Below are 25,444 nucleotides of genomic sequence, written 5' to 3'. Positions count from 1 at the left end.
TCCCTTGTAGGATGGCGTTTTTGGCTCCCTGTGACCTAAGACTCTTCTCTTGGGTAATGCTACACAGCCCTATAGCTCAGGGAGTCAGCGGAGCAGAACGGTGCACAGCGCAGCATCGGTGATGTCAGAGCGCTAATCTCTCTGGGGGGATTGGCGGATGGACGCTTGTCAGAAGCATTTGATGCTGCCCTGGATGAAAGCCTTGGGAGGCAGAGCGAGAGACTGGAGCTGGAGCTGTGCTACTTTTCTTTTCGAATGCTGATGTTGTGGAGCCTTTGGAAGCGGGGGTTGCTTCCACGTTCCAGCATGGGAAGAGTGACTGATGCGAGCGGCCGAGGGAAGGAGAGGTTCTGACCGAGACGAGCCGACAGATGAGCTGACTCTGTCCTTCTGAGATTTCCTCTCACTTTCTGTCCAACTCGCACAAACATCCTGAGCTCAGAGTCGGAGTCAGGCCTTGAGCCTTCGCTTTTCATTTTCTACCACTGCTGCAAGCACACTGCAAGGGGAGTTAGCGGGCAACCTTTCATGAACACCATGATCTCAGTGGATCTCAATAAGGGATTTGTTTATCAGGTATGTTCTTTTGTTTTTCTATGTTCCTTTCCTGTTGCTGTATTAACTGAAATTGATTTTTTTTTTGGCTAGACAGTATCTGTAAATTTTCAAAGTACACTAAAGAAGTATTTCTTCTTTAGGGCACTAAAGAAGGGTTTGAACAATATTGCTCAAGCTCATATTGGCTTGAGTCAGGTTGCCAGTGTCTAGGCTGCATCATAGTAATCCAAGTAAAGGCTAGGCTCTTGTTGTAAAATGAGAGCTAGTTCAGTTGATTTATCTGTCAGGAGGGTGGCTGACAGATGGGACTGTCATTCTGGAGCTTATATTGTACATGCTACTTCATGCTCTATAACCCTCATCCTAATTTCTGATGCCGAAGACAAGCCAGGAATGCTAGATTGTTGCTGTTGATGTTGTTTTAGTCTTGTTTGATGGATATATGACGACTCTGACTTGCCTCTAGCTGATAGACCAGATCTATTGCCTGCACTATGTCTCCTGCTCTGTCCGAGTGAACAGGTGATGTAGCGATGTCCCCTGGGTACTTTGAGTACCATGCTCTGTATGCCACCAGCGCTGATCCTGCTGCCATTGACACGGCCACCACAGCCATCTGTGGGGGTGAAAACCATGACAACAGAAGCTGTCAACCAATCGCAGATCTTGTACTTTTGTCACTGATAATACGTGTTCCCTGTTTGCGATCTACAACAGTCACCGTAGCTCCTAACACTTGCAGAAAGTCCACTAAGGCTGATTGAGATTAAAGAGATTGACATTATGCAACTGTGTTTAGAGCAGGATGGGCCACTTGCTTGGCTACTCCTGTGTGCACAGTGAAGGACAAATGCCTCATTTTGTATGATTTTTACTGCACTTTACCTGTCCTATTTCTCAGCGCCTGAAATTGTAAACATTCATCAACCCTGCTGCTGTGGGAGCCTCAGGAGAGATTGTTGAAGGGCACAGAAAAGAGGTCGCATATCTTCTTCCCAGTGAGCACTGTTACTGAACACAGATTCCTGGAAGGTAGCTTGTAAGATTGAGTGAATCTGGGATTTACTCTGGCCTAAAAAATGCAATATGATAGTTGAAAACATCTTTGTTGTTCTTCATCTCTAGTATCTCCTGTTGGCTCCATTTAGGTTATTCTGCTCAGTATATCAAAAGATTTAGTCCTCGTTTGTACAATGCACTGCAAACATAATCATACCATTTGAATTTCAATATATTATACTGGGACTTCATGCGATTTCTCAAAGTAGTGCATGATTGTAAACTGGAAAGTTCTATTCGTAGAGTGTAATTGAATCTGTAAATCCAGTTCTGTGAAGACCCCACAGGTTTGTTAGAGAATATTTGAGAACAAGCAATACCATACAGCAGAGAAATACAGCAGACGGGTCAGAGAGAAAGTTCTGGAAAAGTTTAAAGCAGAGTTTCATTGTAAAACAATATCCGGAGCTTTGAATGTCTTATAAAACACTATTATCCGGAAATGGAAAGAGTAAACAGCAGCACAATGGAGTACCAAACTGTGGTTGCCTACCTCGCAAAAATAGCATTAAACAAAGAAGCAACTAAGATGCACATGATAACCCTCTCAAGTTCAGGTGGGAGAATATGTTAACCCCTTAACTGTCACCCTCAATGGATGCATAAGGACACTGGTGTAATGATAACAGTTAAGGACCATTATGAAAAGTGAATGCACATTGGGAGTGTTGCGTCTTGTCTTGTCAGTTAAGATGCATCAAGATACTCTTTTCAGTAGAAGAGGTTCAAAAAGGATCGGTGTGTTTGCAGCATTGTCCACCGATCAGACGCAGCGGTTGAGGTTGTTTGCTAGAAAAGGGCAGACGCGTACTTTTGCGTGTCTGTCGCTGCTAGTGTGCATTGCCCTTTAGTTGTAAACTCAACAAGACAAAATGAATTGTTTAACAAGAAACCATGAGAAAAGCTATATACAGTTTACCTCAAGCCAGGTAGGAGACAGCAGCTGTAGAAGAAGGTGTTAAGAATGAACACATCTGCATGGTAGTACATAATGGTGACAGAGACAGTGACACTGGGAAGTTTGATGGAGATACATGCACCACTATTCAGGACAAAAATAGCTACACCAGTTAGTTTCCATCCAGTCTGATTGATTTGGAGGTATTCTGCAAAAAGGAATGCTCCAAACATTTTCACATGTAGATGTTGTGAATCTGGTAGTGTCATACCAAAACATTTAGAATTGTGATTACTGTAAATGGTGGTTTTACAAAGTTTTGACTCGGATAGCTGAATACAAATGCTTACCACACTAAATTGTTCAAAGTCACATATCATTTTATTTGCATTAGAATTCTGCACTACTTTGGGATGGCATGTCATGTAAAAGCCTTATGTAATATATTGGGTTTTTTGTTTCATGTGACAGAATCTGAGAAAGTTAAATATCTACAAAATGAGACTTTAGTTTTGCTAACGTCTAATTTGGTCTAAATTTAGCTTCTCCTGTGGCTCACTATTTTTAGATTTAAAGCAACTCAACTCCTGTTTTTAGTCAGTTGAAGACAAAATGTATACATACACTGTATAAAAATATGTATGCTAAGCTAATGCAAAGCTAATGTATAGTATCAACACTGCACTGCAAAGAACAGGAAATCAGATTTTCTTTAAAAAAAAGTTATATGACAAACAGTCACCAATTTATATATTAGATGAGCTTCTCTGAAAGCAGATTCTTCTGTCAGGAATAATTATGGCTAGTATTCAATAAAACTATATCTGTGCAAATATAGTTATTCAAAAATATAGATGGTTTTATATAACGATGTATGGGTTTATGTCCTTTCATGTCTATATGAATCAGAAATAAAGCTGAAATGGAGCTAAAAGAAAAAAAATCCACCTAATTAATAAACAGTAGTAGCACACATTTTACTGTTAAAATAATGAAGATTTAGCATTTCTTGAAAACGGGTTGGCGACTCTAAACTCAGTCGCCTGCAAATCATGTTCAAAAAATGTTTCTGAAATAGTTGCTCCCCCCCGGAACAATAAGCAAAATGTCAAAATTTAAAACAACTTTTTTTTCCTTGATTAAGAACTTCACCTTTTCTGGAGTCAAATTTGTACAAAACAAACGTCAGCCATTGCTGGGACAGGCTAGTGGACATAGCTATTATGCAGGCTAACGCTGCTTTGTCTTAAAAGGCAAAACTATTGTACTTGCAAAACGGTGTTGAAAGGTGAAAAGCACATTCTTATTTGACGTCCTCTGTTGTTCAACAGGGAGCTGCTAGTATGAGGGTCAGAAAAGTAATGGCTTCATACAAGAAGTTTAAATTGCGGGTGGTTTAGTTTCTATGGTAAATTGCTAATGAACTACAGAAACCATGACCATTTGTATTTTTTTTATTTTGACATGTAGGTTAAAAATTCAGTTTTGGTTTTATATGTTCTATTACTTAATTCTGCTGTAATCCAACATCAAACCATGTTTGGTTCAAGTGAACCAAACATCTAAACAATTCCAAAATATGAATTAGAAAACTTCTTTTACTCCCTTTTCATTTGCATAGACAGAACCGTGTTATAAAAAATAAAACCATGTTTTATTCATGCTGACATTGAAAAGGGGGACAATTTTGACAGTAGTTCAAAGCTGTTTTGAACCCCGCCATGTCATTACGGCCTGAACAAACGAGTTTTGAGATGTGACAGAACTGGAAGATCTGAAACGGCATGAAATGCTCAATAGCATGTTTGACCGCTAGCTTGCAACTTCATTATTTACTAATCTCCAACTAATACAACATGTGGTGCTTCAGTTTTATGTTGTGCACATGTAGGTGTAGAGAAAGTGATGGTTGATTTTATGAAAAATGTAAACTGATCAAATGAACTTGTCTTTGGTGGTTCAGATGTGAATAAATGCAGACTTGGCTGTCACTTGCAGAGTTGCGTTTCATTAGGATTTAACTTTAACAGCTTTTTAAAACAAAAAAAATTATCAGGAGGAGAGAGGGTCAAACTGTTACTCTTTCTCTGTATGTTAGTGTTTGGAAAGACACATTATATGGGTCTAAATATGAACAAGGACTTTGTGAAACATCCAATACTGTCACTGAAGTATGCACTGCTTCTGATGCACTTCTTTTCAAAATACTGCATGTATACTGGCATCAAAGATGTGGAATAATATTGAGTACATTACTTTTCTATGATTTCACAGTCTTGTTTTTCATCATGGGTTCATCACCAAACTGGTCCTACAAAGTTGAGAGCATAAAATTTATGGAGGGCTAAAAAGGGTCAAAATTACATGAATAAATAGAATAAATACTTTACCTAAATGGCAATTCATTTATTAAAATTAGATTATCTGTGATATTTGCCCATCAAAGTTTTAGTGCAATTACATTGATGTGTTGAACAGATTGATTGTAGTCTAGTATAATTTTGCATCTTCCCATCGACTTTTACTTACAGAATCAAACCATGACACTTCTTCTTCTACAGTGTTTTCTCATAGGATGATGTGTTCAAGGTAGCGTTCGGTGTTGGATTTCTGGTAGAAAATTCACAATTATTCAGCACAAATCCAAATGAAAGCCATTCAAAACTAGGGAATATACTAGATATCTGTTTTTTGTTTGTTTTTGTTTTTTCTGTTCATCAGAGGCAGCTCAGTGTCAGTTGTCCTCAGGAAGTGATGATGCTCGGCTTCCATCATGGCACAAGTACCCGAACACGTTTCTGCATGCATGTACATAAACACACACACACACACACTCACCCTCAACACTTTGTGACATTACTGTAGAGCTTCCAGAAGCCCGTGTTGCTCGCTCATCCACGCCGCTCCTCCCAATCACATCACTGCCTGCACGTATGAGTATGCATTAGATCGTCTGCATCACGTGTTCGTCACATACTGATGAAGCGGTTTATGCTGAAAAACACGAGCTGGTTGGAAAGGGAACGCAAAACATTTCAGGGTAAACAGTTGTGCACTTGAATTTGGTTCATATTACATTCTGTTAATTGCATCCCCCCCTCTGCCCCTCCCACCTCCCCTCTCCCCCCGGAGTCCTGATCACGTGCCCAGTGCTCCCATTCGCTCTGAAATCTCCATCGCCGAGCAAACGGGAAAGGCAGCAGAATTAATTCTCTTCCACGCATTGGACCCTCCGTCGCCCATCTAGCGGTCGGAGACGAGATTTTATCCCGTCATAACTGCTCAGAGATTAATCTCAGCCCAGATTGGTGAGCCGGCAGGCTGCTGGTCTGGGGTCAGCGGTGTTGGGCGGAGGAAACTGGTGCCTATAAATAGAAACCGGGACCTGCAGGGAGGAGATTCTGGCTCATTTGTCAAAGCTTTGTGTGGGACAGGGAAGGGAAGGGTGCAGCATCAGTCAGGGATATTGGATGTCAGTCTTTATTTCATGTAATGGGCGGTTACTAAGAGATCAGTAAATTATAAAAGAGACAAAAAAAATAAAAAAGGAAGTAATGGAAAATGTGAAGGTCCCATATGGCTAATAGTAGATGGGATTTGTTGTCACATGAAGAAAGGGGGTGATTATTTTTTCACAAGATGCGTCCATAATAATCAAGTTTCTTTAATAACCAAACATGTTCTTCCCAAATAACAATACACTGATATTAAAGCTGACTAGTTAAGTTTACTCAATAAGGGCAAAAGCTGCATTTCCATTACAAATCTGCACAAAACTAATGTATAAAAAACACAATTAAATATGAAACGCAATTAAAATCACACCCAAATCGGTTTGTAGATGCAATAAGTCACTAAAAACGCCATGCTGTGGTTCTCTAACTACTTCCTGTTGTGGTTTGTGCCAGTGGTAATGTCCCATAGTTGATCACGTGACTCATGTGATTCAAAAAAAGTGTTTCTGTTGCAGTGTTGCGAAATAAACCAATTTTGATCTGGCCCAAAAAAACCTCCTCAGCCTACCACCAAAACCTTTTATCGAAACAGATTCGTTTTTGTTTCAGCCATTCTTTAAAACCTCTAAAATCCGCAAACTTTTTTTTTTTTTTTTGGCTGATTGTTCCAAATCTGAGAACCAGGATTTTGGTGGTTAGAAGCCTCCATTAACATCTCCTCTTTTTGCGTCTCCTGACTTTTAGAATCCTTCTACTCACTAGCTGAAAATCACTAGAATCTAAATAAGAATTAAGTGCTTCATAACAGATGAAACCTATTCTCTGCATTAATTAGTTTCATTGAAGTAAAATGCACTAGCAAAATGGCAAAGCAGAGAACGAAATGAGAACGAGAGGTTCTGGGCTAGAATTTGCAACACCTTGGGTAAGCACTTCTATCCTTTCAATTGTTTCAATCACAAACGGTGTATTTTTGAGGGATTTTATGTGCTAGAACTCATAATGACTTCTAATCTCGAAGTGAAACAAACATTTTACTTTAATATTATTTTTTCCATTTTTCTTTGCAAAATTACTCGAGCTCAATCAGACTGGATGGAGAGAGAGTGTGAACTGTAGTTTCTAAGTTATGACTGAGATTTTCATCTAGATTTACACAGCGTTACCAGATCTTTCAGTTTGTAGTTGTAGGGCGACAAAATTTGAAAAACAAAGCTGTCCTCTCATGTTCGTGCGGTTAGAATATTGAGTTCCTCTGTTCATGTTCCTATTTACAGTAAGTATGTCAGCATCTGGCCACTCTCCTTTACAGCTCTGGCTTGATTCTCACATGTTTCTACGTGTGTGTGTGTGTGTGTGTTTGTTTAATCGTTCTATTTAGGACCATTTCTGACATATTTACTACTCTTCTGAAGACTGCTGGACCGATTTGAATTAGGTTTGGTTTAAGTTAGAGTTAGGAATAGACTAGTAACAGTTAAGGTTATGGAAAATGTCTGGGTTTGCATAAATCCAGTTACTAAAATAAATGGATTAATCTCAGCCCAGTCAAAGTCCTAATATGGGCAGAAATACAAACATAAGCACCTTTAATATCTTTCTTTGTTGTTGTTTTCTGCACATATTTAGTGTTTTGTGTTGTTAGTTTTAGTTGTCTCCCATCTCATAAGACACACAAAGTCAAAAGAAAACAGAGTAAAGCGATGTAGGTGGTGTCACCATGACAACTGCTTATACCTAGATACATGGTCTGGAGATGCTAGCACTCAGTGTTCTGGGCTTAAAGGTTTTTAATATAATGAAAATAGTCAATAAAAGGGATAAAGTTGCCTCTGCTGTAGTTGCTAACATGACTACAACTGCATACAAATGATTCTGGCTTTTCCCACATTTCTGTCTAAACAAATTAACAGAAAACACAGTGAAAAGGAGGCAAGGCTCCTTGTTACATGTCAAACAGCACACTAACCTGTCAGATGGGATGCTTCTGTTCTTCATACCCCTTTTCCCCCTCTTTTGTTTTTTTTTAATTAATCAATAAAAATAAGATTAGAAATAGGTTTTAAATGCTTTATGGTCACGATCATTATAGAAGGGGAAAGAAAATCTGAACTTAACGGTTAGTTTTCAAAATGGTGTAGGTTCAATTACACAGTTCCAATCATGCAATTACCTCCTGTGCTTCAGACATTCTGGATGTAGTATTTAAATTTAGACCAAACTGGACTTTTGACATCTGAGGAAAACTTCAGTTTTGTTAAAATGTCACTTTTTGAAGCTTTAAACCACTGTCACTTTGGCTCTTGATGTATATTTGCAAAGGAAGTACAGAGCAGAGGCGGTGCATCACCAATAATCTTCCTAAGCGAAACACCTGCTGAGAAGGGAACATATGAAACATTTCCAGTCAGGGTAATTGGCTATGAGAGACTTCTATTCCTTCCACCTCCATCTACTGTAATAATAATTTAATAATATAAATAATAACTAGAAAATAAAGAGACATTCTATTGGGTGTAGAACAATAAGTGCCTGCCATGCAATGGCAGGCCCCAATTAGCTTTTATGTAAATACACTCCCAAAGAAATGATGCAAGAATTTATCTTGCACATCTTGTTTTTAAAGCATCCGTCTACAACATGTCTATTCTGGTACTTTCGAATATGAGCGTGACTCTTTCCATATCACGGCTGGTTGTCCCTTGTTGCCATGGCAACCGTGAATGTAAGCTTTATGTGGCAGGTTGTCTGGGTGGGTTGGGCTGAGACAGACAGACCGGTGGTTTTATATCTCTGTGTGTGTGTGTGTGTGTGTGTGTGTAGGTGGTTTTATGCAACCACCTTAAGCATCTTTCTGAAAATGTTTCTGTTACTTGAATGAAGAAGGAAATGCTTTTCTAAAGTAGTTTTTTTTTTTTTTTTTTTAGGAGAAGTGCTACACATCACTATATCCCGCCTATAAACAATAACGCAGTAGGTGTTGGATTACTAATATGATTCATATGCTGAGTAATAACTTAGAGTTTGTGTCTCCTGTAGAGGACTGATGAGGAGGCGGTGTTGGACCGCGGAGGAACACGTTCTATGCTCAACACCAATTTTGAGAAGGAAGAACTTGAAGGTAACTGCCTTATATGATGCTTATTGTAACAAAGTTTCCTAAATATATTTGTTTAGTAATTATTAAAAGGCAATTGAAAAATAACAACTAGCAATAAAAGTTTGAAATGATTTTGAGCAAAAGATTTATCCTGGACTATTAGGCTTTCCACAAGCGAATAGGAGAGCACAATTCTTATTTCAATAACTTTTTTTAATCATAAAGTTTAAAGTAAAAAAAGAGAGTGTTAAAGTTTTTACCTCCTTACAGATTTCTTCCATTTTTTGTCAGACCTTAAGACTGAAGCTTGTGACATTGAGTGTCTGCAAATGTGCTGTAATGAATATTTTTGCTGCTAACGCAGCAACTGACGTCAAAGTGTACGCCAAAAATAAATCAGCTTACAGCCGTCATAATTATTACTATGTGTCACTATTAGCTTAAAATAGGATTACTGATATATTTTGAAGAACAGACTAACAAAAGCCTATAAAGGAGCTTCTGTTTGTCTAGTTAAAGCCCCTCATGAATTGTTGTAAAAAGTATTTGGTTCTTGTGTGTGTGTGTTTTTATTATCATCACCGGTTTCAGATAAATTTTAATATCAAGCAAAGAAACTGAATAAATAAGTGCACTGATGAATCATCCAGGTCTTATCAAAAGAGTCAGAACAACATCTTCAGCACCTCAGACCTCGGTTATAATTCAACAGTAATGCCAAACAGCTTCACAGCACCGCATTAAATTATGATTCTTTCTTTTGTGTGTGAAAAGCATGAAGTATTCTTTAAAAATTTTTTTTGAAAAAGCATAACATAATGTGACAAACATTATTATCAGACTGAGAAATGTTCTCTGTGAAGGTCTTTATCTGAATGCTGAACGGTGCAGTCCCATGCTGTTTCTAACACTCTGGTTGGGATGTTACAATGAAATCCAGTCCATGTAACAGATGATGCATCATGCTGTGTTTAGAAAAACATGGAGTAAAATGGGTTTCATTTATTCCTGTCCTGATTTGAAAAATCCATAAATATATATTTTTTTCTGTCCTGGATTAATTGGTTCTGAAACCAAGAAAGCACTAAAAATAAACAATTGTGTCTTTGTTTCTACAGAGGTTGAAGTTTTTATGAATTTAATTCAGGTTTGATTGATCAAACTTTTTCAGGCTGAGGACTAGGGCTGTGTAATTTGATTGATTTTACGATATTTATTGATATTTTTTTCCTCGGAAGTTATCGATTTTTCATCCACTAGTATCGATACATGAAATCCTACTTGGGTATTAAGATGCAGTTAGTTAGAGTGGGGCGCAGCTCTGTTCACCGCCGTATCACACTCGGCACAGACTTTCCACCGGTATCTTCAGGCTTTTTTCTATTTTTTTTTTTTAGTGAAAGCCTGAAGATAACCTTTGGTAAGCTAAATGTAGCACTGCACTTTGCATGTAAACAAATAAATGGTTGTTTGCATGCAGTACCTGGCAGGTCACTAGGGGGCACCCAGTGGACGGGGGACCACAGTTTGAGAAAGACTGGTCTAAGTGTTATACATTTTAAAACTAAACTTTAAAAACCTGTAAAGCCGCCCTTTAGTTTAGCAATGACGGGAGATTAGAAAGCAGAAAACTTTTGCGTCATTAGCAGCTAATGGTTAGCAAATTGCAGTATTCTCATAGAATCATCTTTTGCCATTTTTCTTCAGCTTTTTTCTGATGACTAGTTGGATGATTTAAGACTCCAATAATATCTTCTATTAGCTGAATTTTCCTTTATGATAAATATTCAGTTGAATTGAACTTTACTCTTCTATATGAACATTCTTCATATCCTTTAATTTGACTGAGTTTCCACAAATTCCTTTGGCCGTCATACATTTCTAGATTTTTAATTTAAGGAATGTTGAAAACGCTGTACATTCATCTTAAGTGGTTGTAATCTCATCAAACCCCAAACTACCGTGCAAACTGAAGCTGTGATGGACAAGAAGCTGTTTAGGTGGGGCAGGGAGGCAAAAAGGAAGAGACAAAAAAGGAAACATCATATGACATCAGCAGTTGGTCATGCCTGAGAGAGAGAAGCTATTTTTATAAAGCCCACTACACACAAGTCTTGACTCACTCATGTACAAAACCCTCCCATCACGTCTCCTTCCTCTACATCCCTTCTGATCTGGTTCATAACTACGTGGTTAGGAAAATTTGCTGCGCATGCAGCGAATTTCCAACCTCTTCCTATTGCTTCCCACATACATAATTTACTGAGCGCTAAAAGCAGTTTGCTCTGGACAGGTCCATCTACTGTAAGACATGCGCTGACAGCATCAAGCCTGTCCAAGTGACAAATATATTTTGACATAGTACATAATCTCGCTTAACCTCTATTTCTGCCTTCCTGTTGGTTTCTGGAGTCTCTTGAGATTGTGAGGTAATTGTGCTCAAGCAAGTAGCGATACAGTTTCACCCCGGAAAGTAATCCATCAGGCATATTCTTTATTTAACAAGTCTTAGAATTTAGTGTCATTTTTGGGAGAATAACTGCAAGTTTTTATAATTTATTCTTGTTTAAAACCCAAAAGGGAACCCTTTTGCATTCTGAGCCAGTAATAAAACAAGAAGGCGGCTTGTAAAATCTGGGTCAGATAAACTCTAACCCTCTGCTAGCTGTGCTTTGCTAAAATAATAATAATACGAAAAATCTGCAATGCAACAAATTTTCCCATCGCTTTAATTTCCACACACCACTATCCAGGGACACACTTATCATCCTGACGTCTGCCGTAAGAGGGTAGCTGAGCTCCACGTTTAGTAATTAGTGAATGACGTTTAGCATTATGAGTGTATTTTTTTTAGTGCTTTTCCAATTGAACTAAAACTTCGGAGGCACAGATCATGTTAGTTCAGATGACAAACACTTTCAAACACTTAAAAATGTAAAATGTAAATCCACAAATTAAAACAAAATCCTAACAAAACTTAGAATGTATGTTGGCGTAAATTTTCACTCACTGAATAAATTATTACAACTTATTAATTAATTCTCCAATGAAAAACAGTTAAAATAGAGATGCACATTCTTATACTAGACTGTTTAACAGCATTCACTTTTCAAGATGTTTTATTGTTAGAAATGACATTGCAACATCCTTGACCTATTTAAGCTTGTTGTTGAATGGCTTCTTAATACTTTTCTGCAGACCCAACTGTTCAATTGCTGTGAGGAAAAACAGATAGGAGAGGCTGCGGCATCCTGAACACGATTTATCCAGATAAAAATCATAATGAGGTTTATAAAATGCCCCCTGTCTTCACATGTCCGAGGTTCGTCTGTTGTCACATAGCCATTTAGCAAATACTATAAAAACCACTGACCAGTAATTAGAAAGTAATTAAAATGAAAATTATTATACAAATAATTAAATTGAAAAGAATTAAAATCAGTTAAAAATTCTTAAAATAAGAACAATTATGAAAGAGTCACTGGCAAAAAAATAAATAAATATCAAATTAAATTTTTGTCAAAAACAATGAAATACATTACTTAAAATAAGTATTGAAGACTTCCAGTGGTGCCATGCTCTGAGATGGCTGCATTGGGTGGAGGCTCCAGTGAGATTGATGATTAACTGACAAATTGATGATTAACTGACAAATTACATAATTTTCTGGACATCCCCTTAAAAAAAACAGCAAATAAGAAAACGATGCCAACAAGAAACACCGTTGGTAAACAATAAACTGAACAAAAAGCGCCCAAAGAGAAGAAAGACCCGCAGCAGGCTAACAATACAGCTAGCTAGAGTAGAAAAGCTAACGAAGCTAATGAAACGGTAGCCGAAGTCCTGCGTGAACTAAAGGAGTTGTGGAAAGAAAATTAGAGTGTGTTTGCTGAGACAAAGGCTGCTCTAACAAAACTGGAAACATCAGTATGAGACCTGAAAGAGCGTAGGGACACCCTAGAGCAACGCATGGAAGGAGCAGAGAGTAGAAACGGTAGAAAGGTACTCAACTTATACGACTTCACAGGCCCTCGCATACAGGTGCTGGTGCGAGGGCTTTCACAGGCCCTCGCATCCACGTGGCGGTGCGAGGGCCTTCACAGGCCAGGTCCTTGAAGGATCCCTGGCCTTCACAGGCCCTCGCGACCACGTGGCGGTGCGAGGGCCTTCACAGTCAGGTCCTCGAAGGATCCCTGGCCTTCACAGGCCCTCGCGACCACGTGGCGGTGCGAGGGCCTTCACAGTCAGGTCCTCGAAGGATCCCTGGCCTTCACGGGGTTTTGCATCCACGTGGTGGAGCGATGGCCTTCACAGGCCTTCACATTACCATGTGGTCGTCTTATTCAAGTACTTCTGAAGGAACAGCCTGCGATGTCATCGATGACATCACGTTCGTTTTGATGACATCTGTGCCTCTTCCTTTTTCTTAAAAGGAAGAGGCACAGATGTCATCAGGTTTGATGTCATCAGTGACAGTCAGGGATGGACGTGATGTCATCGATGACATCGCAGGCTGTTACCTCAGAAAAAATATTTTTTATACCTACATTATTTTTTATTATAATTTCTAAGTGCTCTAAAACGTTGTTCACGTCATGAGTGACATGACAGCCATTCTTAAGTGATGTCATGAGCAGCTCCAAGCCATGATGCAGTGTTACACCGTCTCATCACTTATTTAACGCAAACTAAGCCACTCTTGCTGTTTTGCTGGAAATTATTAGACTCAGATGGTGATCAAATATCTTAACTAGCTAACCGTCATCAGTTGCTGCTATCGAGCTTACACAGCGCATTTGGCCTTTCTGCATTCTATTACAGTTCGACTAGAGCTGCACCGATCCGATAATATCTTTATTGGTTCTAGATCAGATATTGCACTTTCTGAACCATTTCAAAGATTTATTTTTACATGTTTGACCAAAGTAGTCAACCTATTGTTGTTTTCAGTTTCAGTTTCTTTATTACTTATTTTCTGTTGGCTGTTATACTTCTAATTTCACTGACTGAACAAATGAAAGTTGTGTTGTTTTTTTCATGCTTGACCAAGCTTGGTGTATTGTAGTGGTACAAAGTTATCTAATAAATTTGCAATTCAGTACATTTGTCTGTGTTAAAAAAATTTAAATAAATGTTTTAAGTCAATTCAGCTCCGTGATCCGGTATCGGATCAATATCGGCCGGTACCAAACATCAGATATCGGTATCAGAAGTGACAAAAAAGTGGATCCCTAAACCACAAATTTCACTGCATTTAATAGGGATGGTATGCAATAAACTGAAAAGTGGAGCTAAAATGATGCATGTTTTTAAAATGACGTCTAAAAGTACCTCAAGGTATAGTGGAGAAAGTAATGTTTAGTGCCCTTATTTTTGTCCAGACAGCCGAGGGCCATCAGGAATAAAACAAATGGTGGCCCCCGTAACTCGACCGCAATAAAAGAAGAGAGAGTCAGCTCAGATTCTCTTCACACTGACCCTGTGGATGCGAGCTCCTGTGTGCTTCCACATAGACATGAGAACGAGGCTGTAATCCTCACACTGCGCCATGTCCTTTCAAAGTACAACATTCATTATCTGTGTTATACCAAAATGAAAATGACTCCAATTACGGTGGTAATCTTCAAAATCAATTTCATTCTCTTGAAAGGGGACAGGAGGCTTTCATTACAAGCACAGCAGGCCTGAAGGCAGCCGTTTGTTCCTTTAATTGAGGCTTCATGGCTGCTTGCTAGATGACATGGCATCTACGCAAAGACATTACTACATTATTCAGAGCCTGTTTTTTTTTTTCTTTGCATCTTTTTTATCACTTTTTTTCTTCCAGCTTTAAGCTGGACAGAAATGTTCTAAGTGTTCATTTCTTAAGACAGAAATGAACGTGTCTTCATTTCTGTCTTAAGTAGATTTTTTCATTTGTATCAGAGTACTAGATGCAAGTTCAGTGTCAAGTCTTGGGAATCCTGAGGGACATAGACATGAACAACGTCAGGGTTTCAGAGTACAAAAGTATGAAAGATAAAACATTTAAAGTAATAAATAATATACCATGGAAGGCTTGTTTATTGTATAGTAAAGTATAAGCCTGTCGCATTAAGCAATCAGTCAATTATTCGGATGATAGATGAAAATTATCTTGATAATTTCCCTTCAGATTATTCCTAATCCGTTTTATTGATGGTTTTGGTTGTGTGTATGTTTTTTATTTCTGTTTTATTTATTATTTTTGGTTGTCGTGTTTTGCTTTGGATATTTAAGATATCTTCCAGTTCAAGCGTTCTTTAAAAAAATAAGTTTTATTAGTCTTTGAGAGGGCAAACATGCATAATTCTACTATTATCATTATGTTACTGATGGAGCAACAATATTATCATTTATCACAATAATTTCTGGGACAATTTATCATCCAGCAAATTGTATTATCACAGTCATAGTAAAGTACATTAACGGTTGAAAACTAAAGTAGTATTTTATAGTAAAGTGGCACGAAGTATAGCCAACAATTCAGTTGATTCATTGGAATTTTGGACCCTCACTTATTCTTGTACAAATTGACTTTGTTTCGTTGTTTTTTTTTTAAGCCAAATTCTGTTTGGCTGCTGAAAATTCACACACTTTTCCTGAGAAATTATTCACCGTCAGTTGAAACTGCAACAGATTGACAGCAATTTCACACGCTGAATATGGTTGAGAAGCATGACAGGCAACACATTGCTCCAGTTACAAATCGTGGCTGCCACAGTCTGCAAATTGCGCTTTCCATTGAGGAAAAGGCCAACAAAATGTGAAGAATATTTGGACAATTTTCAGTCCAGAAATGACCTCTGGCCTCTTTGTCCAATCAAAAAAATAATTAATATCCTACTTTCATTTTGAAAAACTGACTTTTATTTTGAAGCTTAACTACAGAGTGCATCATTGTTTCTGCTACATGATACTAAGAGAGGTTATATAGTTTTAACAACATGGACTTTTAAGTAGGTAAGCACAAAATCAGTGTGGGATTTGATAATATTGTAAATATGTTTGGAATTTCTGTTAAATAAAATATTTTCTAGTATTTTCTTTCCAATTTTTTCTAAAAAGTAATAATTTCAATTAGTTCAACATTTAGTAATCACTGTTTCTTCTATGGTAATCTTTCTAGTTCCTCTTTATTGTATTTACTTTTAAAGGGAATGTTATGGTTAAAATTAGCTAGCCTCCAACGCTAACCTAACATGTCAATCAAAAGTTAAAGGGGAAAAAAGAAGTTATGGATATATGTCAAAATGTTATAGCTTCTGAGTTGGGCCATCTTGGTTTCAGGTCACCGCACTCTCTACATTGGAGTCCACGTCCCCTTGGGTCGGAGGTCACACCGTCGACACCGTCACCATGGACACAGGCACAGGAAGAGGTCCAAGGAGAGGGACTCCACAGGGGACGACGGCCGAGAATCCCCCTCATATAGTAAGTGATAATGACGTGTAGAGCTGAACTTCAGAAAACAATTTGGCAGAGCTGGGAACTCAAAGCTATTTAAATGGAAATCTTTATCATCTTTATGTTCAAATAACTTATTCTGTCCTTGTAGCAACTTTCTATCAGTATGCTGTGCTTCTTTAAGCTAGCTTCTTTAGCTTTAGCGCTTGAATGTGGTACCAGATGTCCATCCTCCAAGGAAATACTGGTGAAACCCTTTTTTTTTGTTTTGTTTTGTTTTTCTTTCACTTTTCTTTCCCCATCAACTTCTGCTGCATAGACACACCAGCTCAGAGGGTGCAGTTCCTTCTGGGCACAGAGGATGGCGACGAAGAGCACATCCCTCACGCCCTGTTCACTGAGATGGATGAAATCTGCCTCAGGGAGGGCGAGGACGCAGAATGGAAAGAGACGGCTAGGTGAACTTCTCTCATCCGCTTTCTGTCCGTCTGAAAATTGGTGGAAAGAGATTTTTTTTAAGCGTTATTCAACTCTTTGAACTTGTTTCCAGGTGGCTGAAGTTTGAAGAGGATGTTGAAGACGGCGGCGAACGGTGGAGTAAGCCCTACGTGGCCACCCTGTCTCTGCACAGCCTGTTTGAGCTGCGGAGCTGCATCATGAACGGCATCGTGATGCTGGACATGCGGGCCAACTCGCTGGAGGAGATCGCAGGTGAACACCGCAGGCGGTTTTGTCTCATTCCTCATCGCTCTTGAACTCTTTCACATTTTATCACGTCACAACCACAAATTACACAGTGTCTAACTTCAATACAGCCAAAAAAAACACCTCAAAAATGTGATCAAAAAACTTGAATTTTGTCAAAATTGGTGCGTTTCCATTAAGCAAAATTATTTTCGTAATTCCAATTTGCACAATTTTATGCAGCTGTTGATCCCTCAGCACTAAGCTAAAAAATACAATATCTAAGATGAAAGCATATCCATGTGTTAGAAAGGTCTAGTCAAAGTCCAAACCTAAATTCGATCGAGACTATGTGTCAACACTTAAACACTGATGTTCACAGACTTGATCCATTCAGTCAAACAGAGATTTAAGTGTTTTGTGGCAAAAATGGGGAAAAGTGGAGCTCAACAGAATATTTAGAATCATAGAACACAAATACTTAGTTTTATTTGTAAACTGTATATTGTTAGTAATTCATTGCATTTGTCTTTCACATGAAATACCAACCGAATACAATATTACAAGTGGAGTTAATAGCGTCTTTGCTGCAGCTACATGTCAGTAGGGTTTCACTGTTGTTGCTCTTATTTCTTTTTCCCCCCATGCATTAATTCTGTTGATATAAGAATTATCTCACTTTTCAGTCAGAATGACCTGAATTAAATCAAAGCAGGAGACATCATGGAGCTGCCGGTGTGTTTTTGAGGTCAGTGTGGGGAGATAATATTTATCTGTGCTGCTGCAGAAATCGCCTGAACAAAACCTGATCCAACACAATTAAATCACCCACAGTGGGTCAGTTTTTTTTTGTTTTTTTTTCCTTTGTTGGCTATTTTTTGGACATGATCAGCTTAGTGTCGCTGGTTGTCATGCAGAGGCAGGAGAAGCAGATTTATAACTGACCATAATTTATTTATTTTTCTCGAGTAATGTGTGCTTTTGTCTGTCAGATATGGTTTTGGATCAGCACGAGGGTTCCGGCTCTCTGGGTCCGGATGCTCGGAAGAGGATCCGCGAGGCCCTGCTCAAGCAACACCATCACCAAAACCACAAGAAGCTGGCCAACCGCATCCCCATCGTACGCTCCTTCGCTGACATCGGCAAGAAGCAGTCTGAGCCTCATTCCATGGACAAGAACGGTAAACACACCCACACACACACGGAGCTGTCAATAGTCAAATACCTGTTTTTTTATTTCCTTTGTCACACTTTACGCCACATATGTCAATTGTGAGTTCATTGCAAATTTTCCGCAAAAATAGTCAAAAACATTGGGTTTAAGTGATTGCTAACTCCCACCTGCAGGTGGCAGTACTTCTTACTTTTGCTACACTGTTGCCTCAGCCTTACTTAATGTCAAGTTGTTTTACGAGAACGATGTGGCGAGTAACAAAAAGTCTTGTTGTGTTGTTTATATTTCTGAATTAACACAAAACCTGTGAAATCCTGGATGTGAAAAGATGTTCAATATGATTTATCAGCTGCAGAGAAAGCTATTTATTAATATTTTAACAGTTTGTAAATGGAATTTATCAGTATGTTCTGGCACAACCAGCCCTTGAGAAGATTCATAAAGTTTATTTGGCCCAAAATGAAAATGAGCGTGACCTGCCTTGTAGCTAGATTCAGGCCTGCTGGGCATCTTATTGCAGGGATTATTTGTTTGACAAAACTGCCACTGACCGCATGGTGGCAACACTGATGTGCAATACCTTAGTCCATCATGTGATCATGCAGCATGTATTAAGTCTACAATGTTCCTTAGGCCACTGATATCCACACTAAAGTGCTAGAAGTTTAGTTTGATTTCATAAAAGACTCAAAACCTACTACAAGTTGTAAATCAGTATGTATCAGATGGTTTAACAATAAAACATATAAATATTGGGCTTTCTCACTAGTTAAACACTCCAGGCTGGACATGATAAACAAATGGCTGATTAAAAGCTGCTCTGCCAGCTCAGTGACCTTCATCGATAACCTCTGGATCTGTTGGCAGCGCTTTCACCTTTTTGGAAGAGGCGAACGCAGTCTTAATAAACATGGGATAAAGCTACTCACTGCAAACCTTTTTTATTTTATCAACAAGGACAACAATGTGATCATTGCTTCAGAAGAACAGGCTCAAGGATGTCTGACTAGGATGGAACCCACCGCTTATCAGCAGCAAACTATTCCAAAACAAGCTGATATAACATCGGCTGGAGATGGAGCAACTGGTTGCCCTCCTCCTCCCCCCCTCCCTCTCTGCTCACCCACACATTCACAGGATTCACAAGATACCTATGAAGAAATGTCTTCTGGACCAGAGTTTCTCAAATTTACAGATGGAATGAATCAACATGTTCCCCTTGGCACGTCTCTCCTTAGCTCTCATGTAGCAGACCTCACTTCAGTTAAGCCACCTGCCTCTGGCTTCCCAGAGGATCCACCACTCTGCGTTTCTGAGGTCTAAGGCCGGGGTCCAGATATTATCTTTACACCCGTCTTCCTCCAGAATGTGTCTGGCCCCCCAGCACTGCAAAACAGGACATTACCTGTCCGGATCACTACAAGAAAATTTACAAAAAACAGAAATACAAAATACAGCGGTCCTAATTCAAACCTAGGGCCAAACAAAAACTGAACAGAAACAAAACTGAAGTTATTATTTTTGGACCTAAAGAGGAACGATCTAGAGTTATAGATCTAGAGTTATAGATCTAGAGTCAATGCACAGCTTCAGTTATTACAACTGAAAACCAGCGATCAGGCCGAAACCTGGGAGTAGTGATGGACTCTGACCTGAACCTTCAGAGCCACATAAAGACAGTTACAAAGTCGGCCTTCTATCACCTGAAGAACATTTCAACAAGGACTAATGTCAAGATCTAGAGAAATTCATCCATGCGTTCATCTTCAGTCGTATTGATTATTGCAACAGCGTCTTCACAGGTCTGTCCAACAAATCAATCAAACAGCTGCAGCTGATCCAGAATGCTGCTGCTGGCGTTCTCACTAAAACCAGGAAGATAGAGCACATAACACCAGTTTTAAAGTCCCTCCACTGGCTCCCGGTAGCTCAAAGAATAGACTTTAAAATCCTGTTGTTAGTTTATAAATCACTGAACGGCTTAGCACCACAATACATTAAAGATCTGCTGTTGTTGTATCAACCTTCCAGACCTCTCAGATCTTCTGGTTCTGGTTCTGCTCTGCATCCCCAGAACCAGAACCAAACAGGGAGAAGCAGCTTTCAGCATCTATGCACCACAAATCTGGAACAAACTTCCAGAAAACTGTAAAACGGCTGAAACACTGACTTCTTTTAAATCTCAACTAAAAACCCACCTGTTTATAATTGTATTCGAAACGTAATCAATTACACATTTAATGATGGAACTTGACTTGATGTCACGTTTTGATTGTTGATTCTATGTTGCATAACTTTATGTTTTTGTGTTTGTGATGTAAAGCACTTTGAAATGCCTTGCTGCTGAAATGTGCTATACAAATCAAATTTGATTGATTGACTAGTTTTCACCAATAAAGATCCAGCAACAGCGAGGGCAAAATGTATCCACTTTCCAGAGGTTGTAACCGTAGCGTGCCGTTTCCCAGCGTCGTCTTTGTTTGGGAAAGCAGTTCTTGTGAAAGCTGATATTATTTTCCTGCTCTCTGACAGGCCAAACGGTCTCACCGCAGTCCCAGCCATCCAACAACGAGGCCAAACAGGACGTCAGCCGAGAAAACAGCACTGTGGACTTCAGTAAGGTGAGCAGCCAGAACAACTACTGCTCTTCTTGTTTGTCTTTGGCCGGTGAGAGCTGAACACATAACAAGCGCTGTGTGTTTAACCAGTCTGGGGTTACGTGTGTGAAATGGTCACCAGCAGCTTCTCACAAAGGTAACCTGACTGGGGTCAAATGGCATCAGACGGTGTTTTCTTTAGCCATGCCGTTCAGATTCTACTTTAATTCTCCGTTTGTTTACAGAATGCCTATTTTGATCATTTATCAGGCTTTCAGTCCAGAAGTGATCCGCTTGCGTCTTACTGTTACAGATTGACCTCCATTTCATGAAGAAGATCCCTGCTGGAGCGGAGGCATCCAATGTGCTGGTTGGGGAGCTGGAGTTCCTGGACCGCCCTGTGGTGGCCTTTGTCCGCTTATCTCCTGCTGTGCTGCTCAACGGCCTTACCGAAGTTCCCATCACCACCAGGTGATCCAGGCGCTGACTGAAAGTCCTGCAGTTTGGTTTCTCTTTTAGACTTTGTTTTTCATGTCAGATCTGATGTTGCTTTTGTTGCACAGGTTCTTGTTCATCCTCCTGGGGCCTCTGGGTAAAGGTCCCCAGTATCATGAAATTGGGCGATCTATTGCTACCCTGATGACTGATGAGGTGAGGCAACGCCAAAAACAAACTGAAATATTTATAGAATAAAGAGTATTTATGTTTTATTATTCCCAACAAAGCATTTTGTAGCACTTATGTAGTCAACATCCAAACAGCAGTTTATAATCTATATTTTATAGTTTATATATATTTTTTTCATTTTAAGAATAGTCATAATACGACACAGTTGTAATTATATGACTAGAAAGTCAGAATTCTACCAGAATAAAGTCATAATAAATTAGAATAAGGTTATATATTAGGAGAATAAAGTAATAATTTTATGAAAATTCCTTCACAAAAAGATAAAATAAAGAATGTTGAGCATCTTGTGAAGTTATGCCTTGGTATCAGTTTTACAAATTATGAAATACTTCATCTTTTAATATCAGCATCCAATTATCATCAGTAGGAGGGCTTTGAAATGTTTGTGCCAACAATTAGATGTCGAAAAAAGAATCTTGGACTGCATGATCCCATCAGATCTTGATAACTCACTAAAAGCTTTGCTCTCATTAAAACAGATTTGTTCTGGTGCTATATTCACTACTAATATTATGACTTTATTCCCATAATTTAAAGAAAAAATCTTATTCTGGCCCTAATGCTTCATTGTAGTTACTCCTCGTTGTCTTTGACAGATGGCTTTTTTTCTGTTGACAGTTGATGCTTAATAAAAATAAAAATACTTTACTCGTCTATAGAATATAGTGATTAGCTTTTTTTTGTATGGACAATAGCTTTCTGTATTCTGTACATCCTCATATGATGAATAATTAAAGTGGGGAATAATTTGAATTGAACGGAGTCTGACATTTTCAGTGGCCTATAGAAATCCTGATGGGTTAGTAGTTGGGGTGTAGCAATAATTCCAGATTGCCAGACGAGATAATAAACAATGTTAACCATGAGAATATGATGAGGAAAAGAAAAACTTTTGCAATATTGGGGAAAACAAATGGCATAATGGTTTCAGAGATCACAAACTGTACTTTAAGCAATCTCTGTTCACCGATTATTTTTTTTTTGACAATTCATCAGAGGTGTGGATTTTTAGAGCTCACACACTGCATCGCCTGCTGTGATCCATCCTAAAGGTGTCCCACGGGGATGTGGCAGGACCCTGTGGAGTCCAGTCAAGTTCTTTGACACCACACTCATTTATTCATGCCTTTGCTCTCTGGTGGACAGTCGTCTTACAGGAAGGGTTCTTCCCCAAACTGTTGTCGCCAAATCTTCCAAATTATCTTGGTATGCTGCAGCATTAAGGATTATTTCACTGGAACTAAGAAGCCCAGTCCAAATCCTGGAGAACAGCCCCACACCATAATCCCCTCTGCATCAAGCTTCACTCTTGACACAACACAGTCAGATAAGTGTCGTTTCCCTGGCAACTGACAAACCCTGACGCCTTCATCCGATTGCCAGATGGAGAGGCGTGATTTGGCCCTCCACTCTGATCCTGTCCAGTGGCGGCGTGCTCTGCACCACTGCATCCAGCGCTTTGCATTGATTCTACTCGGTGATGCAGCCGGTCTTCCATGGAAACCCATTACATGAAGCTTTCTATGTACTGTTAGTGTGCAAAAAAAGTTTGGATGGTCTGAAGCTCTTAACTGCAGAAAGTTGGTGACCTCTACGCTCCCGATCCCTCAGCATCCCGTGACCCCACTTTAGGATTTTGCGTGGCCTATTTGCTGTTGGAATTGCTTCCACTAACAGTTGATGGTAGAGAGAAAGATTAGACCTATTGGACATCTAACATCACTGGGCTGTGGAGAGTGACTCATTCTTTTACACCTGTAGCCATGAAAGGGATTGAAACACATAAATTCATAGATTTGGAGAGAGATCCACTGTTTTCAGCAATCTAGAGTAAACATGATTTTTCCCCCCTTTTTCTGAGTGGTACATAAACTTTGGCATTAGCTGAAAAATGCGAGCAGTATACTAATATAACAACAGACCTTTATTTCAAGCTAATCAGATTCACTAGAATCAGTCATCTGCAAACCTGAAATGGCTAAATGCTGCATAAATAACAATATTGTCCAACAACATATTAGTTCAGTTAAACTTTATGGGACATAAATACATTAAAGGTTATGAAATGAGCCATCATGATGTCAATTTAAAGCTTAAAAGTCTGGAATTTCAACTGGGGTGTGTATTTTTTTTTATAAAAGCCAATGTACATTTAACTTGATAAGATATACAGTATCTGCAACTTTTAATAAACTCACTTCTTTGCTCAGCTGGTAGTGATTTCATGAGAAGCATTGTGGCTAATTGCTAGCATGTTAACTCAATTTTGATATAAGTTGTTGATATTCACTGCATTTCCATGTAATCTTGTGTGGACAAAAACTGTGGAAACATGAAGCTTGGATTTTGTTTTGATCAGGTCATATGTAATTGCGAAGCTCATTTTCACATTAATGAAAATATATATTTAATGTCAAAAATACAGATTTTCCATGATGTCGCCTATAAGGCCAAAGACAGGAGTGACCTGGTGGCAGGCATTGACGAGTTCTTGGATCAAGTGACCGTGTTGCCCCCCGGCGAGTGGGACCCCTCCATCAGAATAGAGCCGCCGAAGAATGTTCCCTCTCAGGTAAATTCAAAATGTAGGGATTTTGGATTCTTCTTTTAGCATCTTGCATTCTGCTTTCAGGATGAAATTGATAGAATGGCCGAATTTGGACCTTTTGGCAGCTACTTTGAACATCTCCCAATTGTCTGCTCTTTTCTGTAAGGTTAAAACTATTTTCTGATCTCTTTAAATTGCTTATTGGACTGAAAAACAGTGACAGTCTTTCTGACACAGTCATGGTCAGAACAAACGAAACGTCTCTCAATGCTCTCATCATTTGCACCTGATGTGAAAATTATAGCCCATCAGAAACATAATTTTTCTATTTTCTACTTATTTATCAGCAAAAATCTGTATTGAAATGGATGCTAAACACCCATCCAGGACACTGAGCATTTTCTTTTAACTGTGCCTTTAAATGTCCAGTTGAAATGCCCTGCTGAGCCTGTTTGTGTTTGTCATAGGACAAATTAGGCTGCACTTTAAAGCTGGCATATACCCAGCGTTTGATTGACAGTGATGTTTACTGTACAGGAAAAGCGAAAGATCCCCCCCGTTCCCAATGGAGTGACGGATCTTGGAGAGTCTGAGGAGCACGGAGGACATGGTGGCCCTGAGCTCCAGCGCACGGGGAGGTGAGCGCTGGAGACCAATGGAATAATTTACTGTTTACACTCTGTCACTTCTTAAAGCTATTCTCTGTGCCTGTCTTCCTGTCGCCTATTAGCTGCTTCACTTCTTCCTAACTGTTAATTTAGCTTGTCTAGTGTGCAGACTATCCTATTGGGGGAATGTCATTCTTCACTGCTCAAAACAGAGGTCTGCTGCTTTAGTATCACTTCATTGCATATTGGTTGCGTTTATTAGACCATAAAGGAAAAACGTTGCTTTTAGACGTTGACAGATTTCAGAGTTGTAACATTTTTCTTCAGATGAAGCCGCATGTTTTTGTTTTCAGTTGTCTTTGCATTAGATCCACACATCATTTGAAACTATCCAGACAGCCTTCAAAATAAAAGGCCTCTTAAGTTTTCAACCTAGAATAGTAAAGGGGTAAATCATGTAGAAAAAAAATAACAAACTTTTTGAATATGGGCAACAAAAATTTATCATCCTGTCCAAATTGAACATTAAACAAATAAACATAGAACTTAAGACTGAACATAAGTTCAGTCTTGTCGGTCAGCCATCTCCTGCTCCTTCCAGTGGTACCTCCACCATTTCCGCCACCCTCTCTTGACTGACATAAGCGT

At 39.0% G+C, this 25,444-nt stretch overlaps 1 protein-coding gene across 3 annotated transcripts in view; it reads left to right on the top strand.

The window, feature by feature from the left end:
* LOC114140820 (sodium-driven chloride bicarbonate exchanger-like) overlaps window positions 1-25,444 on the top strand; it is a 46,121-nt gene that overhangs the window by 6,264 nt on the left and 14,413 nt on the right. For 2 of the 3 annotated variants that reach the window (XM_028011057.1, XM_028011059.1), the window contains exons 3-12: window positions 9,010-9,091; window positions 16,379-16,522; window positions 16,815-16,953; window positions 17,046-17,206; window positions 18,172-18,360; window positions 20,886-20,974; window positions 21,264-21,421; window positions 21,514-21,601; window positions 24,066-24,212; window positions 24,726-24,826. In XM_028011057.1, coding sequence (XP_027866858.1) covers window positions 9,010-9,091; window positions 16,379-16,522; window positions 16,815-16,953; window positions 17,046-17,206; window positions 18,172-18,360; window positions 20,886-20,974; window positions 21,264-21,421; window positions 21,514-21,601; window positions 24,066-24,212; window positions 24,726-24,826 — 1,298 coding nt within the window. Of the gene's footprint in view, window positions 1-330; window positions 577-9,009; window positions 9,092-16,378; window positions 16,523-16,814; window positions 16,954-17,045; window positions 17,207-18,171; window positions 18,361-20,885; window positions 20,975-21,263; window positions 21,422-21,513; window positions 21,602-24,065; window positions 24,213-24,725; window positions 24,827-25,444 lie in introns of those variants that run through there. The other variant, XM_028011058.1, reaches the window with a different exon arrangement.

Source organism: Xiphophorus couchianus, chromosome 24, assembly GCF_001444195.1.
Source record: "Xiphophorus couchianus chromosome 24, X_couchianus-1.0, whole genome shotgun sequence".
NCBI classification, from domain to species: Eukaryota; Metazoa; Chordata; class Actinopteri; order Cyprinodontiformes; family Poeciliidae; genus Xiphophorus; species Xiphophorus couchianus.
The sequence above is the reverse complement of the archived record's forward strand: the minus strand, read 5'-3'. Positions and strand labels throughout refer to the sequence as shown.